General features: G+C 37.2%; 1 protein-coding gene across 1 annotated transcript in view; it reads right to left on the bottom strand.

Annotated features, from left to right (window-relative positions):
• Sbp2 (SECIS-binding protein 2) overlaps positions 1-16,817 on the bottom strand; it is a 31,950-nt gene that overhangs the window by 12,381 nt on the left and 2,752 nt on the right. The window contains exons 2-3 of the mRNA XM_069815325.1: positions 12,036-12,364; positions 607-973 (exon numbers count right to left, since the gene is read on the bottom strand). Of these exons, the coding sequence (XP_069671426.1) occupies positions 607-973; positions 12,036-12,364 (696 nt within the window). The remainder of the gene's footprint in view (positions 1-606; positions 974-12,035; positions 12,365-16,817) is intronic.

Below are 16,817 nucleotides of genomic sequence, written 5' to 3'. Positions count from 1 at the left end.
TGCAGTTCTGTGTTGTGTAACTTTCTCCATTCTCCTGTAACTTCATCCCTCTTAGCCCCAAATATTTTCCTAAGCACCTTATTCTCAATGTTCCTCTCTCAAAGTGAGTGTCCAAGTTTCACAACCATACAGAACAACCGGTAATATAACTGTTTTATAAATTCCAACTTTCAGATTTTTTGACAGCAGACTGGATGATAAAAGCTTCTCAACCGAATAATAACAGGCATTTCCCATATTTATTCTGTGTTTAATTTCCTCCTGAGTATCATTTATATTTGTTACTGTTGCTCCAAGATATTTGAACTTCTCCACCTCTTCAAAAGATAAATTTCCAATTTTTATATTTCCATTTCGTACAATATTCTCGTCACGAGACATAATCATATACTTTGTCTTTTCGGGATTTACTTCCAAACCTATCTCTTTACTTGCTTCCAGTAAAATTCCCGTGTTTTCCCTAATCGTTTGTGGATTTTCTCCTAACATATTCATGTCATCCGCATACTTCAGTCACGTGCTATTGTTTATATTAGGATTTTTCACACAGCGAAAAGATTATAGTGGACAAGCTTCGTAAAAAGGTCCGGTGAGTGGCCTGCGCACCTCAGAGCCCTCGTAACTGCAGACACCGATGCAGCTGACACCGACCTTCTTGAAGCTGAGGCAGCCCAGCTCTCTGCGGGAGAGCGCAAACACGTGCGTCACGCCCTGGTCTGCAGCCAGAGCCTTGAGCTCGGCGACCGCATGGTCGATTCCCTCCGCAGCCTCCAGGTCTGGAGCGATCACCAACAACTTCAGCCTGTGCAGCTGCAGCAGCTTGCGGACCTCCCGCAGTCCTGACACGTATCTACGCCGTGCGAATGCTTTGATGGGGTCACGCTGGTACTGGCGGTCCTGGAACCGCACCACGTCCTTCAGCAGCTGCTTGGTGGCGGTGTTGAGAGCTGGAGTCAGCATGTTGTCGCAATACCTACACAAAGTGGAATGGACGTGAGGCAGGAAGCACAAGGATTTATCGTTTTCACAGGAATTTCTTTGAAACACGCAGGACTGTATTTAATATTTTTGCTGTCCTGAGTCATTAAAAAAATGCTGCGTCTTTAACATAAATAATGATAATTAATATTAGAGGAGAAAAATTCGCTCTGGTGTTCATTGCCACCCTCACATAAGCCCGCCATCGGTCCCTATCCTGAGCAAGATCAATCCAGTCTCTACCATCATATCCCACCTCCCTCAAATCCATTTTAATATTATCTAACCCATCTACGTCTCGGCCTCCCCAAAGGTCTTTTTCCCTCTGGTCTCCCAACTAACACTCTATATGCATTTCTGGATTCGCCCATACGTGCTACATGTCCTGCCCATCTCAAACGTCTAGATTTTATGTTCCTAAGTATGTCAGGTGAAGTATACAATGCGTGCAGCTCTGTGTTGTGTAACTTTCTCCATTGTTCTGTAACTTCATCCCTCTTAGCCCCAAATATTTTCCTAAGAACCTTATTCTCAAACACCCTTAATCTCTGTTCCTCTCTCAAAGTGAGAGTCGAAGTTTCACAACTATACAGAACAACCGGTAATATAACTGTTTTATAAATTCTAACTTTCAGATATTTTGACAGAAGACTAGATGACAAAAGCTTCTCAACCGAATAATAACAGGCATTTCCCATATTCATTCTGCATTTAATTTCCTCCCGAGTGTCATTTATATTTGTTACTGTTGCTCCAAGATATTTGAATTTTCCTACCTCTTCAAAGGATAAATCTACAATTTTTATAGTTTCATTTCGTACAATATTCTGGTCACGAGACATAATCATATACTTAGTCTTTTCGGGATTTATTTCCAACCCTATTGCTTTACTTGCTTCAACTAGAATTTCCGCGTTTTCCCTAATCGTTTGTGGATTCTCTCCTAAAATATTCACGTCATCCGCATAGACAAGAAGCTGATGTAACCCGTTCAATTCCAAACCCTCTGTGTTATCCTGAACTTTCCTAATGGCATATTCTAGAGCAAAGTTAAAAAGTAAAGGTGATAGTGCATCTCCTTGCTTTAGCTCACAGTGAATTGGAAAAGTATAAGATAGAAACTGGCCTATACGGACTCTGCTGTAAGTTGCACTAAGACACATTTTAATTAATTAATAATAATAATAATAATAATAATAATAATAATAATAATAATAATAATAATATCTATTTATTTATTCTGGCGAAGTTAAGGCCATCAGGCCTTCTCTTCCACTTAGCCAGAAACAAAAGAAGCTGATACAATTTTACAGACTAATATTTAAAGAACACTAATAAAAATGTATATAGTTATACAAGCACAAGTCAAGTAAAATAATGCGAACATACTAAATAATAATTACAAAATAATATAAGGCTAGAAGTTACACTCAATGAATATGCAAGCGGTAAGTGAAGCAATATTACAAATTACAAGAATAACAAATTCAAATGTAAATTATAACTACACAACACTGAGGAAAATTACATATATATGCACATATACACACAAAGGAGAATTAAACCTGAATACTGGTCACGTGTTTAAACAATTCACTTTTAAATTGCAATATCGTTTTCGACAGTTCCTTAGGGAGCTGGGTAGGGAGTTCCAGAAACGAATTGCTGATGCTGTGAAAGAGGAAGAATAGTGAGCTGTTTTATGGCAAGGCATAGATAATAAAGGGTCATTTTTAGAATGACTACCCAGACTGTGATAAGAGGACAAGAAATTAAAATGCATTGAGAGATAGGCGAAGAAGTATTGATGATGCGATATAGGAAAATTAGTGAATGGTCTTTGGTCCAGTAATCTTACCCATTGGAGCGTTTCAAGGGAAGGTGTAATGTGGTCGTATTTGCGGATGTTGCAAATGAAACGTACGCGGGCATTATGAATGCGCTGCAATCTTTGGGCTAAATTAGAATTTAAATCTGTTAGTAGAATGTCGCAATAGTCAAAATGTGGCAGCACCAATGTTTGTATGAGAATTCTTTTTAATTGAAAGGGTAGAAAATTTTTCAGGCGATTTAATGAACGAAGGATGGAGAAGACGGTCTTGCATGAACCCGGGTCCTTGGTTCCACGTACCAAGCGCTCTCACCATTGAGCTATGCCGAAGTTCAATCCACAGCACCAGATCGAACCACTCTCCTTCAGTGTTTTTCCCTTTGTGGCCTGACTCCAAGTTAGGCATGTATGTTGACATTTTTATATTAAGTCAACTGCTATTATACAAGGAGCGCACTCAGTTGAGTGACTTGGTGGCCGGGATTCCACAGTAATATGCACAGTAATCTGTACAGAAATATGTGCTGTTGCTAAAGTCCTGTCGCTCTAATTTCCGGCAACCAATTGCGTTGCAGGTCGGTTACTTTAAACGTGTGCTTCTTGTGATTCGCTCATGAAGACGTTATTCATTTCTTAAGGCTCGATAAATACTTAATATAATCGCCCGCTATTTTGGCTCTTTCGTTGGCGTTCGCAGAAAGCACACCAAGATGTTATTTGCCGCACAATTATTTGCTGAATTACAGTGCGTTTCATTTAATATCATAGTAGCTACGACATGATAATGTTTAACGGTGTGGCAAATAGATTCATCGTATGGTAGCTCGACGACGAAAGAACAAAAATGGCGAACGATACTACCTACTTAGACTTTATGGAGCCTTCACTTCCTAAGACGTAAGCAAAGAGGAGGAGTCACGCCGGGAATTACAGTGTCATGACTATAGAAGAATTTACTAAAGATTATTATTATTTATTATCAGTCTTACTAATAAACCATGAATAGTTTTTATACTAGACTTATGCAGAGTTGAGACAGAAAACTTTACTAATAAACCATGCAGAAGCGATGGAAGTATTAACAGCCTGTAACTATACAATGGGAATTGCTTTGCAGTAGTTAGATACACGAAACCCCTTGTTTAAGCGTTGTATATAGAGAAAAAATGGCCGCTCCTCTAACAGCTGTTCGTATCGACTGTCATTTTATTATGATGGTTGCCTAGTAACCAAAGAAGAACAAACCAAAGAGCACAGAATAATTAGAATAATATTACTGTAGCTTGTACTCTTTGACCAAAATATAGTATGGTAATCGATTAGAGCCAGTTGTACTATCGATACTTAACACGCTATACTAGACAGCTCTACCGGATGCAATAGAGAACCTCAGATATTCTATTACCTTTCGTAATGAAGTAATGACGAAACTATGACGTAGCTGTGTAACAGTTGTACTGTTATACGCGACGTATGTAGTGATTATTAGTAACGAATTTACACACGAGATATAAATGAGCTACTCATTGTATAAGTATAAGACAGTTAAACGTCTGTATATAGAGTTTTTATTAGTAAGACCGTATATATATTTTTTTTTTTGGTTCTACAGAATATATCTGTTATGGTTACAGCTGTTTTTTTCACACTTTTATTTCAGCACAATTCATCAGGTTCGAAGTGTAAAGACTTTCACAATTTTTATGCTAGGAACATGAAATTTTTACTGCATTGTCTATACACTGTGGTTAACAAAATAGTGCAAGGGTTTTATGATTTAAATTAATATTTTTTTAAATAAAAAATGAAATATTTATAGTGGCAATGGAAAATTTCTATATTTAGGTAGCTATGCAGTGGTTATAAAATTTCCCCCTGTCCCTTTTGTAGTAAAGATATAGGAAAACTAATACGTGATGTTTTTCTAAATACAGTATGCGCCAAAATATACAGTACTGGATTTCATACAGCCCGCATGCGCAAGCCTGTGTGTCTGCATGTAGTTGCATGTATTGCTAGTTGTGTAACGAATTTTGTGCTGTGTGGTTGGAATTGACAATGAGTCTCGCGATGGAGGAAAAAGTGTTCATAGTGGAGTATTATTTTCGTTCGTACGGAAATGGTTATCAACGCGGGCCAAGTTTAAAGTTAGTGGCGCAACAATATCGCAAAAATTCCCCGATCTTACACCACCTGATGCTTACGTGTGGTGAAAGTTAAAGGAGAACATTTTCAACTGTAATGATCCACCCAGAACTGTGCCTGCATTACGTCAGAAGATCGTCTCGTTTTTCAGGACTCTGCAGCAACCTATGTTCCAGAATATATTTCAAAATCTGAGTGATCGTTATGAACACTGTCTACAGCGCAATGGAGCACATTTTGAACATTGATATTATCATCCCGATAACTAACAACAACAAATAACAGTAACATATTGTTCCAGTACTGTATATTTTGGCGCATACTGTATGACGCTGGTCTTGCAAAAGAAATTTTAAATATTTTACTGAAAAATTGAGCAACACATTTCATTTTGAAATACAGTAGAACCTCTATTATCCGTGGTAATGAAGGGGGTGGACTGGACGGTTAATCGAAAACATCGGATAATCCGTACCATAAAATATTTTCATAAGTCCATACTACAGCCTCATAATATTCCTCTGTAGTGTGTTTAACATGCTAGATAGTGAATCAGTAGTTCACTAATTTAATTCTGGTTTATAAGGGCCAAGGAACTTCCTCATGATGGTTGTTTGCGAAAGGATAGGGGTAGCAGAGTGCTCCTATTTTAGATCTACATACGTTATACCCTTTATCATTATTTTCCATTAAATCGCGCACAATTGTAACGCCAATCACGTATTCTGATGCGAAATGAGCCACGGTTTTTCTTTTCCCAAACCTCTCAATTTGCATTTTTATTTTGATACTTAGCAAAACACTTTTAACACCCGTGGAACAGTAGCGGCTGGTGGTCAAAATAATGAGTGTGCTACAATCTCTATATCGGCCTACTGTATACACTTATATGTATTTATCTTAATTTGAGACTCGCCTAGTGACGAAATATGGAGTTCCTTCCTACTGCAGAACTTGTCAATTACCCTGGTGTTAAACGTTAAATCCCTCCATCCTGGACATCATACTCTTTTCTATTGACAGTACTGCAAGAGCAGTGAGGCGATCCTGGGACATAGTGTTCCTTAAAAACGTTTTTATGCGTTTCAAGCAAGAAAAACATCTTTCTGGCTCAGCAGTGGTCATTGGTGTTGTAACCAAAATATTTAACAACTTCGTTACTTCACAGAATGGATCCCGTGAATTGTTGGAGACTATGTATTGTAACAATTGAACAGCCATCTATATTTCGGAAGTCGGATCTTCCGTATAGAACTCCTAGTTGTGTCTTTAAAATTCTTTTGTTCAGTACAGTATAGCTGTTGACAGCAACTTCAAGTTCGCGTTCAGGAAAATTATGCAAAAAATTGTCAAAAAATTCGCTGTTTAACAATTTTGTTGCATCTAGGTAGCTTAAAGATTGGAAACGATGAGTAGTTTCCTGAATTATACGGTTACATACCTCCTTGGCATCAATTTTCTGGGACTCAATCTTCCGTCGCTTGCTGACTGATTCAGGAGGAACGTCAAAAAACTGGTAGATGGCAGCAGCAGTCGAACATTTGAATTACCAAATACATTGTACATAGTTCCGAGTTCCTCCACAAACAAGCATTCTTTCCTTATGCTTTACTTTTGCAATCTCCAAGCTGTGTTGTGCTGAAGCTGACTACAGCACTTCCCCGCGTAAAAATAGCCAATCAGAGCAGATATTTCAGCTTCGCACATGCGCATTAACTGCCTACATTCTCATGTAAGTTTTGAGTAGCACAACGAACCCCCTGAGGCACCAAAGAGCGAAGAGCGAAGACTAAACACTCTATAACGCGTCATGAACATAACCACGGGAAATTGTCAAATGGCAGATCAAATACTATGGTATTGCAAATACATTATTTGAGCAAAAATTATCATTGTGCTGTAGCACTGTAGCACATAAGGACGGGCCGCCCCTGCCGTGGAAGATATATTGCATAGAAGATATAAAGTATGGACATTCGAGCAGTAGGACAAGGACTGAATGCTGCACAGGTTTGCTGTATATTGTGTGGAAGTTCTTAGGACTATTTCTTTGAAAGCAGGTAGTGACTGTTTTATAAGTTGGGAAAAACACCTTCAAGTAACATTCTTATTGCTTGTAGAAGTACTATGTGAAGGTAAAGGCTTTTAATAAAACACTCTAGAAAAAATAGGATTATAATATAAGGTATAGCACTAAGTTTCTTACGTGTTTATTTCCGTAGTAAAGAAAGAAAGAAAGAAAGAAAGAAAAAAGCAACAGAATGACAGTCGGATAATCCGCAGATCGGTTAATAGGGTGACAGATAGTCGGAGTTCTACTGTATGCAAATTTTTCAAAATAATTTTGTTAATAATTCAGACACTATGTCATCATTAGGGCTGAAGAAAAGTATTGGTATCAGGGTAGTAAATAATTTCTGTATATATTGTTTACAAAATGCATCCTGTTGCCGGGTGTCTCTACTGACTGTAAGGAGCAGATAGAGTGAACATTCGACAGAAAATTATATTCTATTATCCATATACTAAAAAGGATAAATGTTCATCTTCCCTCTTCCTTAAAAAAGTCCCTTGTGCAGACGCTTGGTATTTCCCTATTTTGACTATGCTATTTTACTGACCTTTCCAGCGACAACAAAACGAAACTTCAACGTGCTCATAATTTGTGTGTACGTTTTGTAAGCAATGTTCGTAAATATGATCATATTACTCCATCCTTGAAAGCAATAGGTTGGCTTAAACTAGATAAGAAAAGAAATTTACATTCACTTCTCCTTCTCTTCGAAATCTTGAACTCTTCTATTCCTTCGTACCTGTCGTCTCACTTCACTTACCTTTCTTCCCACCATAATCTGAACACACGCTCTCGCCATGAAACAATACTAACAATACCATCCCATCGCACCTCCTCATACTCATCCTCTTTCACAATAGCCCTGCCAAGACTCTGGAATTCGTTACCTGCTAGCATCAGGGACTGTAGAAATAAAACTGAATTCAAACGCAAACTTACTAGGCACTTGGTCAGTAATTGAGACTCGTTCAGACATGGTTTCTTGTAAATAGTTCTCTTGATCTATCACAAAATATTTCAATATCCGGTAATTTCATTACTATAGAATTTTGTTATTCTAGGTTTAATTTGTAATTCAGTAAATACAAAAATATTCTTTGTAGTTAATTTCTATGACTATTACACTCCTACTACGTCATACTACTTTTGACCAATAAAACGGTACAAAAGGACGTATTTCAACCAATCATGGCTGCTTATTGCACAATTTTATCGCGTCCCTAGCATTTGTTTCTTTGTTTGCCAACATTTGAAACTGCGCTGGTCTGGACGTAAAAAGAAAGAAAAAAAAATATATATATATATATATATATATATATATATATAAAATTACAAACCACTCCAGTTGATGCACAGCAGTTTCAAATATGACTCGCATTGGCATTCAAGAACAAGAATTAATAAAAATCACTGATCATACCTATGCATCTTCTGAAATCTGATTTACAAATAAATGAAGAGCACCATTCGGAAATCCTGAATAAGTTGAATACACCATGTAGGCCTAAATCAACGAGTTCCACTTCTATTACGCACACGTCCAATATAACATCAATTGAACCACCAACCACATTCAAATTTGAAAATTGTACATTCAATAATTATTCCTTTTAAAATTATTCATGTTTATTTTTTTATGTCATCGTCGTTAATTAAAACTTTTCTAACACTTGTGTATATTAGTTAGGTTATGTTATAGCTTCTGCTATATGCTATTATGGATAGTCACGTATCAGAGATTGTTTAATATTAAGATTTATTGAAAATCATCTGTCAAGTGACGTTGATTACTGGGATTCGGATAATTGAAGTGGAATGTTGCATTTTAATAAAAATGAAACTGAATCAACAAAGCCGTCTTGACTAGTAACATTGCCATCATGTATATAGATCAAGAAATTCTCGACGAGAAGGCATTGCTCACTACTGCCATCTAGCATGCATCTAGCGTAATATTTGTAATGTTGAGATGGTACAATAATACATTTGAAAACAGTTGTATTTTCGTAAGTCAATTAATATTTTATTGTATAGGAGTACTTCGTTACTTCTAATCTTTATATAGGCCCTACTTTCTTCTAATAGTGTAATAGTCAATTAAATCCCACTCGAGTTTTGATTTTCTCTAGGTAAATCAAAACGTCTAGTGAGATTACTGTTGATAAAATGTCTAGCTTTCATTAATCAGATAACCTTGTCGTACTTTAATTTTTATTGTAAGTGTAAATTTAATATTAATTGTAATTTTATTCTTCATATTACAGTTGTAATCCCCTGGTAGAGGGGCAGAGAAGGCCTGACGGCCTTATGTCTAACAGGTTACATAAATAAATACTTACTTACAAATGGCTTTTAAGGAACCCGAAGGTTCATTACCGCCCTCACATAAGCCCGCCATCGGTCCCTATCCTGTGCAAGATTAATCCAGTCTCTATCATCATATCCCACCTCCCTCAAATCCATTTTAATATTATCCTTCCATCTACATCTCGGTCTTTTTCCCTCCGGTCTCCCAACTAACACTCTATATGCATTTCTGGATTCGCCCATACGTGCTACATGACCTGCCCATCTCAAACGTCTGGATTTAATGTTCCTAATTATGTCAGATGAAGAATACAATGCGTGCAGTTCTGTGTTGTGTAACTTTCTCCATTCTCCTGTAACTTCATCCCTCTTAGCCCCAAATATTTTCCTAAGCACCTTATTCTCAAACACCCTTAACCTATGTTCCTCTCTCAAAGTGAGAGTCCAAGTTTCACAACCATACAGAACAACCGGTAATATAACTGTTTTATAAATTCTAACTTTCAGATTTTTGGACAGCAGACTGGATGATAAAAGCTTTTCAACCGAATAATAACAGGCATTTCCCATATTTATTCTGTGTTTAATTTCCTCCCGAGTATCATTCATATTTGTTACTGTTGCTTCAAGATATTTGAACTTCTCCACCTCTTCAAAAGATAAATTAATAACATAGATTAATCGTCTAACAATGCAAACATAATATACGTCAAACAATGAGTAAGGCCATAAAGGAAAAAAACGCAAAGGAGAAAGATTCGATCCTGTGCTATGGATTAAGCTTCGGTATAGCTCAGTGGTAGAGCACCCAGTGCGTAGAACTGGGGGTCCTGGGTTTGATTCTCGGTGTCAGAGGGAATTTTTCTCATTCGTCAACAAATAATAACCGTAACAGATAATTCCGTAGGACCAAAAAATTAATAATCTTTACATAGATTATTCACCTAACAGTGCAAATACAGTCCCGACTGTACTGTATATATCAAACAATGAGTAAGGCCACAAAGTGAAAAAACCAAAGAAGAAAGATTCAATCCAGTGCTGTGAACTGAACCTTGGCATAGCTCAGTGGTAGAGCACCCAGTATGTAGAACTGGAGGTCCTGGGTTTGATCCTCAGCGCAGGAGGACTTCTTCTCTATTAACAAATAATAACCATAACAGATAATTCTGTAGGCCCAAAAATTAATAACATAAATTATTCATCTAACAATGCAAACACATTGTGGAGGCCCGAACGCACATATGTCAAACAATGAGTAAGACCACAAAGGGAAAAAAACTGAAGGAGAAAGATTCGATCTGGTGCTGTGGATTGAGCCACGGCATAGCTCAGTGGTAGAGCACCCAGTGCGTAGAACTGGGGGTCCCGGGTTCGATCCTCGGTGCCGGACGAAATTTTTCTCATTCGTCAACAAATAATAAAATATAGACTATGAAAATATTATGTTTTATTTAACTATGCTCGCAATTGCCGAGGTTATATCAGCATCGCCAATGTGCCAGAATTTTGTCCCGCAGGAGTTCTTTTACATGCCAGTAAATCTACAGACACCCTGTCGCATTTAAGCATACTTAAATGCCATCGACTTGGCCCGGGATCGAACCCGCAACCTCGGGCATAAAAGGCCAGTGCTATACCAACTGAGCCAACCAGACTATGAAATACAGTACAACCTCGATAAGACGCGCCCACTTATTACGCTATCCCGTGTAATACTCTTTTTTGTCCGGTCACTGCACATTTCATATATAACGCCTTTATAAAATATCCCATTTGTTGCGCTCAAGTCCCGCATAATACGCTGTTTTTGTGGAATATTTTCGATGTAATTTTCAACAATGTACTGTAACAGCAATGAATCATTTTGACCATTGAACTTCTGGTGCCATTAACCTGAAAAGTATTGGTATTCGACCCTTTACCTGCGCATTTAAACCTTCATACTTCATACCTTAGTATACCCCACCCTCTTGTTATGCTCTCTTATTCGACTCCTTATCTGCGTGGTTAAAGCCTACATACAGTTACAATACCTCACCCTCTTGCTAACCCTCTCTCTCAAACAGCATTCCTCACTCGGCTGTAATAAAATTCTGGAGATTTTGCTGGGCAGTTTGTTGTCCTTAGTGTATTGAAGTGTCTGTGAATGTGATTACAATGAGTGTTAAATGAAAAGTGCTTTCTGTGTTGGAAAAATTGGAAATCTTATGAAAGTATGATGAGAACAGTACTCTTACTCAGAAACAACTCTCTGATTCATTAGGAATTCCATCATCGACATTAAGAACGATAATAAAAAATCGCGACTTAATCACTGCAGCTGCGATGTTGGCAGGATGTAATCGCAGGAAACTGAAGTGTGGTAAACATGAGGACTTTGAGAACATGCACACAGCAAACAACTATAAATGACTTTCTTTCGAAAGAATGAAGACCCGGTACATATTGTAAATGTTTCTGACGTACAGTACAGTAATTACATAATGGAGTAATATTGTATTATCTTTTATGAATCATGTATTTCAATAAAGAAAAATGCTAATAGATACTGTATATATAAATCAAAATTAGTATACCCGCCTAATATGCAGTCCCGGTTAATACGTGGTTCACATCCAGTCCCTTGAACAGCGTCTTATCGGGGTTTTAGTGTATAGGTAATATCCACAACCCAGATTTTGGAGTCTTGGTACTCACTCTCTGAACCTACGGCTGTGTGGTGAAGGCTTTGATTTCTGCATGCTTTGTGAGAGGACCAGCACTTCACGGTCAGCCTTTTCATCGCCGTCATTGTTGTTGTTGTCCCGCAACTCCTTGAGACGGCGTCGCAGGGTCCGCTGCTCCAAGATGGCACTCTTCAGTACTGTCAGCTTCTTCTTCTTGGGCACTTCCTTCTTCTTGCCCCTCTTGCGCTCTGGGTTCGATGAGTCAAGCTGGTTGCCTGTGTATCTCACAATCTCACGCTTCTGCACACGACTGCTCGTGTGGGACACGCCCCGCTGCTCCAGAGGGCGCCTAGGTTGGGTCTGCAACAGACAAGCAACGTTAAAAAAAAAAAAAAAAGGTAAAGGTATCCCCGTAACATGCCATGAAGGCACTTGGAGGGGGGCATGGAAGTAGAACCCCACGCTTTCCATGACCTCGGCACTAGAATGAGGTAGTGTGGTCGGTACCACGCTCTGACCGCCTTTTACTCCCGGTACTCAATTTTATAGGAGGCTGAGTGAACCTCGGGGCCATTCTGAAAGTTTGGCAACGAGAAAAAAATCCTGTCACCACCTGGGATTGAACCCCGGACCTTTCAGTCCGTAGCCAGCTGCTCTATGAACTGAGCTACCTGGCCACTCAATAATAATAATAATAATAATAATAATAATAATAATACTTACTTACTGGCTTTTAAGGAACAGGAGGTTCATTGCCGCCCTCACATAAGCCCGCCATTGGTCCCTATCCTGAGCAAGATTAATCCATCTCTATCATCATACCCCACCTCCCTCAAATCCATTTTAATATTATCCTCCCATCTACGTCTCGGCCTCCCTAAAGGTCTTTTTCCCTCCGGCCTCCCAACTAACACTCTATATGCATTTCTGAATTCGCCCATACGTGCTACATGCCCTGCCCATCTCAAACGTCTAGATTTAATGTTCCTAATTATGTCAGGTGAAGAATACAATGCGTGCAGTTCTGCGTTGTGTAACTTTCTCCATTCTCCTGTAACTTCATCCCTCTTAGCCCCAAATATTTTCCTAGGCACCTTACTTTCAAACACCCATTTCATATTGGAGTGCAAGAGGTCAAATGACTTCATTGTCAAATGCCTGGCATTAGAAAACAACAACAACTACTACTTTCAAACACCCTTAATCTCTGTTCCTCTCTCAAAGTGAGAGTCCAAGTTTCACAACCATACAGAACAACCAATAATATAACTGTTTTATAAATTCTAACTTTCAGATTTTTTGACAGCAGACTGGATGATAAAAGTTTTTCAACCGAATAATAACAGACATTTCCCATATTTATTCTGTGTTTAATTTCCTCCCGAGTAATAATAATAATAATAATAATAATAATAATAATAATAATAATAATAATTACGAGGCAGAATTAAAACCATAGAGCCTTCTCTAACACTCAACTAGGAGTAAAACTTCGATATAAAGAACATTACAAATATACCAAATAAGCCTATAATAAGTACACAAAAAATTAACAGAGATAATCATAATATAATGTAAACAATAAGTCAATGAAATTGTATAACATAGCCTATATAAAGAAATAAAAAAGTGCAATAAAATGTAAACAGTAATTAAGTCAAAATATTTTAACTATTTTAACATTCTCCATGACGAACTGTACAATCACTATCATATTTCTTTGATGAGTGAATTTGCTTTAGAAGTGTTGGCCTTTCCTTCAAGAAACTGTATAAGTGCATGAAAGACACATTTTTGAAATTATATTAACATGACCTTTATTGAAATAATTAGCCTACAGTGACATCTGACGGAAACAATATACAATTAATCAGTGTTTTACGTGATTATTAAATAAAATAAAAGAAAAAGAAATATTTCAAGAATAATTTAGGGAAATGGGACGCCATAAAAAAAAAAACCGGGACATTTGGTGTCTGGTCACCCCAGCGAATAGGGATTATAAAGAATGGACACTTTGCGTCGGTACCTTTGATGTAGCCGGACTGATTTCAATGACCTTCAAGCCAGCTAAAGCGTCAGATTCTGCTTTCTTCCTAGAGATGGCGATGACATCACACCAGCTAGCAGTCGACACAGCAGAAATATAACACATACAATTAATACATCTAGGTACATTATGTACTCAAAATAAATTGGATCCATAAAATAATAAATCCTTCATTAACTGCAATGTCTAGACTCTAGAGTTCCTTTATAATGAGAGTTGAGACGTTGACCCCAACAACAATTAAAATATGTAATGATTTGATAGCGCTGAAAATGGAAAAACAAAACTCTTACGAGAAGTAAAACCATATACCTATATTATATTATATACAAATATTAAACGAATTCGATACTTAATTTTATAATGTATTATATTATTTTATAACATAATGTATTATATCTGAAATATAAAATATTATTATTACAACTAGTTTGTCACTGAGAAATAAGGAAAAGCTGTTAACTTGAATTTATTTGAAGCAAAGCGTTACTGGATTATGCAATAAGGTAGGCGATGTTTGGATCCTGTGCCTCAACTCTTTCTCAATTATTATCTTAGCATATGCTCGATTACATTACCTCTAGCGCTTGAAAGTGGAACTAACCGCTGGCGCATAGAGAAACAAAACACAGGAAAATTCGCTCAGTGTCCATTCTTTATAATCCCTATTCGCTGGTCACCCTATACTAGCAACATTCGATTATCTTTTGACATGGTTTGTTGCGGTCTGGCGACTAGTGGCATGCATAGTCAACACTGCTGCAATGTCTCAATTATCCATTTATTCTGGTCTGTTGTTTATTTCTTAGGTTACTTTATTATAAACAAAATGGCAAATATCCACTACATGAAAATTATGTTCCATATAGGCCTACTATGCTTATGAAAGTGTACAATACTTTAAAATTACGTAGGGTTATTTACGACGTCATGTTCCTTCATTCAATTGTAAATTAATGTAATTGTAATCAGTTAATCACTCTAGTCGAATTTGAAGTTCCTAATTATAGTAATAGAATTAATACAACATTTTTTTAAGGTGTCCCGGACAAATTACAGTACAAACAATACCATATATAGAAGTTGTTACTATAATAATAATAATAATAATAATAATAATAATAATAATAATAATAATAATTTTAACAATTGTGATATTTTTAGTTCTAGAAGTACATTTATATCTGCCATAGTACAAAAAGCCCAATCTATATGCAATTTAGTTTAGTTTAATTTGTATAAGTATTTTTTTAAATTGCTACCTTTTTGTTATTTGTAAGTAGTTTACCCTTATTGTTGTTGGGTAAACTATGAAAACTAAATAAATGAATAAATTACTCATTACTAACATTATAAATTACTTTCAAGTTTGAAATAACGTTTGCTATAACTTTCGTTTCATGAACAATGGCAACTTCTTCAGAGGCAAACAATGCTGTCAAAGAAAAAAACAGAAAGAATTAAATTAATAAATCCACAGCACAAGAAGCCATTAAGAGCCAGGGCTGACCAGTCGATTGCTGACCTCACATCCACATGCTTCTACAGAGATGAACGATCATCCAACCGGACCGGAGATGTCGTGTGGTTAGCACAATGATCCCCCGAGCCATTAAGTTATAGCTGGTTGTCATATCCGGATTTCGCTACCTATCGCAGCTCCCCAAATGCATCACAATGCTGGGTGGGCACCAGTCCGGTTCCGGACAATTGGCCACAGAAAATTGGTAATAGGGACAATTCGCCACAGACAGACAATTTGCCACAAACAGACAATTTGCCACAGATAGACAATTTGCCACACTGTCCATTATCTAAAAATGGGACCGTAACAATTTATTTAAATGTGAATTAGTGGCAAATATGATAACTTTCACGTTGTCCTCCGGTTCAAAATACAACAACCACCTTTCCCCTTGTACGGTCTTAGTGTATCTGTCGGCTATAACGTTCAGTTCGTCAATATTCCTTGGTTCAGGTGGTAGGTGCAGCTTCCTGGCACGGCGCACAGTTTTTTTAATAGATGGTTTCTTCAGTAGATTCACATTGGCGTCACTTGCAATAGGGTGTAACTCATTTTGAATAATGACAGACGTTGGTTCTCGGAAGTCCCCGCCCTTGCCTTCATGTTCTCTACACATTCCTTTGCCTTAATCCTTCCCCAGTCTGCAGAATGATTCTTGTGTTCAGACGATTCTTTGACGACACTGCTTCCATCTTCTGATAACGTGACTGTTGCATTACACCCGCCACGCATGTCACAGCGCCAAACAACTCCATTCTTCTTTTCTCTAAGTCTCGTGTACATGTAACCAAGATATATTAATTTGTCAGAACCGCTTTCTGATTTTGTGAAGCGAATTTCTTCCGCCATAGTTCCGAATTAGTTTACAGCTTCTGGATTTGTCTTGTGTTACCACAGAAATATATTATAAATTGATGCGAATTTGAGTATTGCCTTGAATTTTAATGTGTGGCTAATTGAATCGGTGAGTGGAAAAGTCGTAACATTCCAAAATCATGCTTTCGAGATAATAAAAGAAAACTGTTTTGTGACTTTATTTTTAATTTAATCAAAAAACTTATAATGGGTCACATTTACTACTAGTTACAAGTATCTCAGGCTTTATATTTGTTTGTTAAAATATAAATTTGTTTGTTAGATTTATTTGTTTAAAGTTTGTAAATGTTACTCTTTTTCCAGTCAAATTAAATTTTGCTTAAAATGAACAGAAATATTTTGAACAACTATGAAGTTTTCTT

The sequence above is a fragment of the Periplaneta americana genome, chromosome 16 (assembly GCF_040183065.1).
Source record: "Periplaneta americana isolate PAMFEO1 chromosome 16, P.americana_PAMFEO1_priV1, whole genome shotgun sequence".
Classification (NCBI taxonomy): Eukaryota; Metazoa; Arthropoda; class Insecta; order Blattodea; family Blattidae; genus Periplaneta; species Periplaneta americana.
The sequence above is the reverse complement of the archived record's forward strand: the minus strand, read 5'-3'. Positions and strand labels throughout refer to the sequence as shown.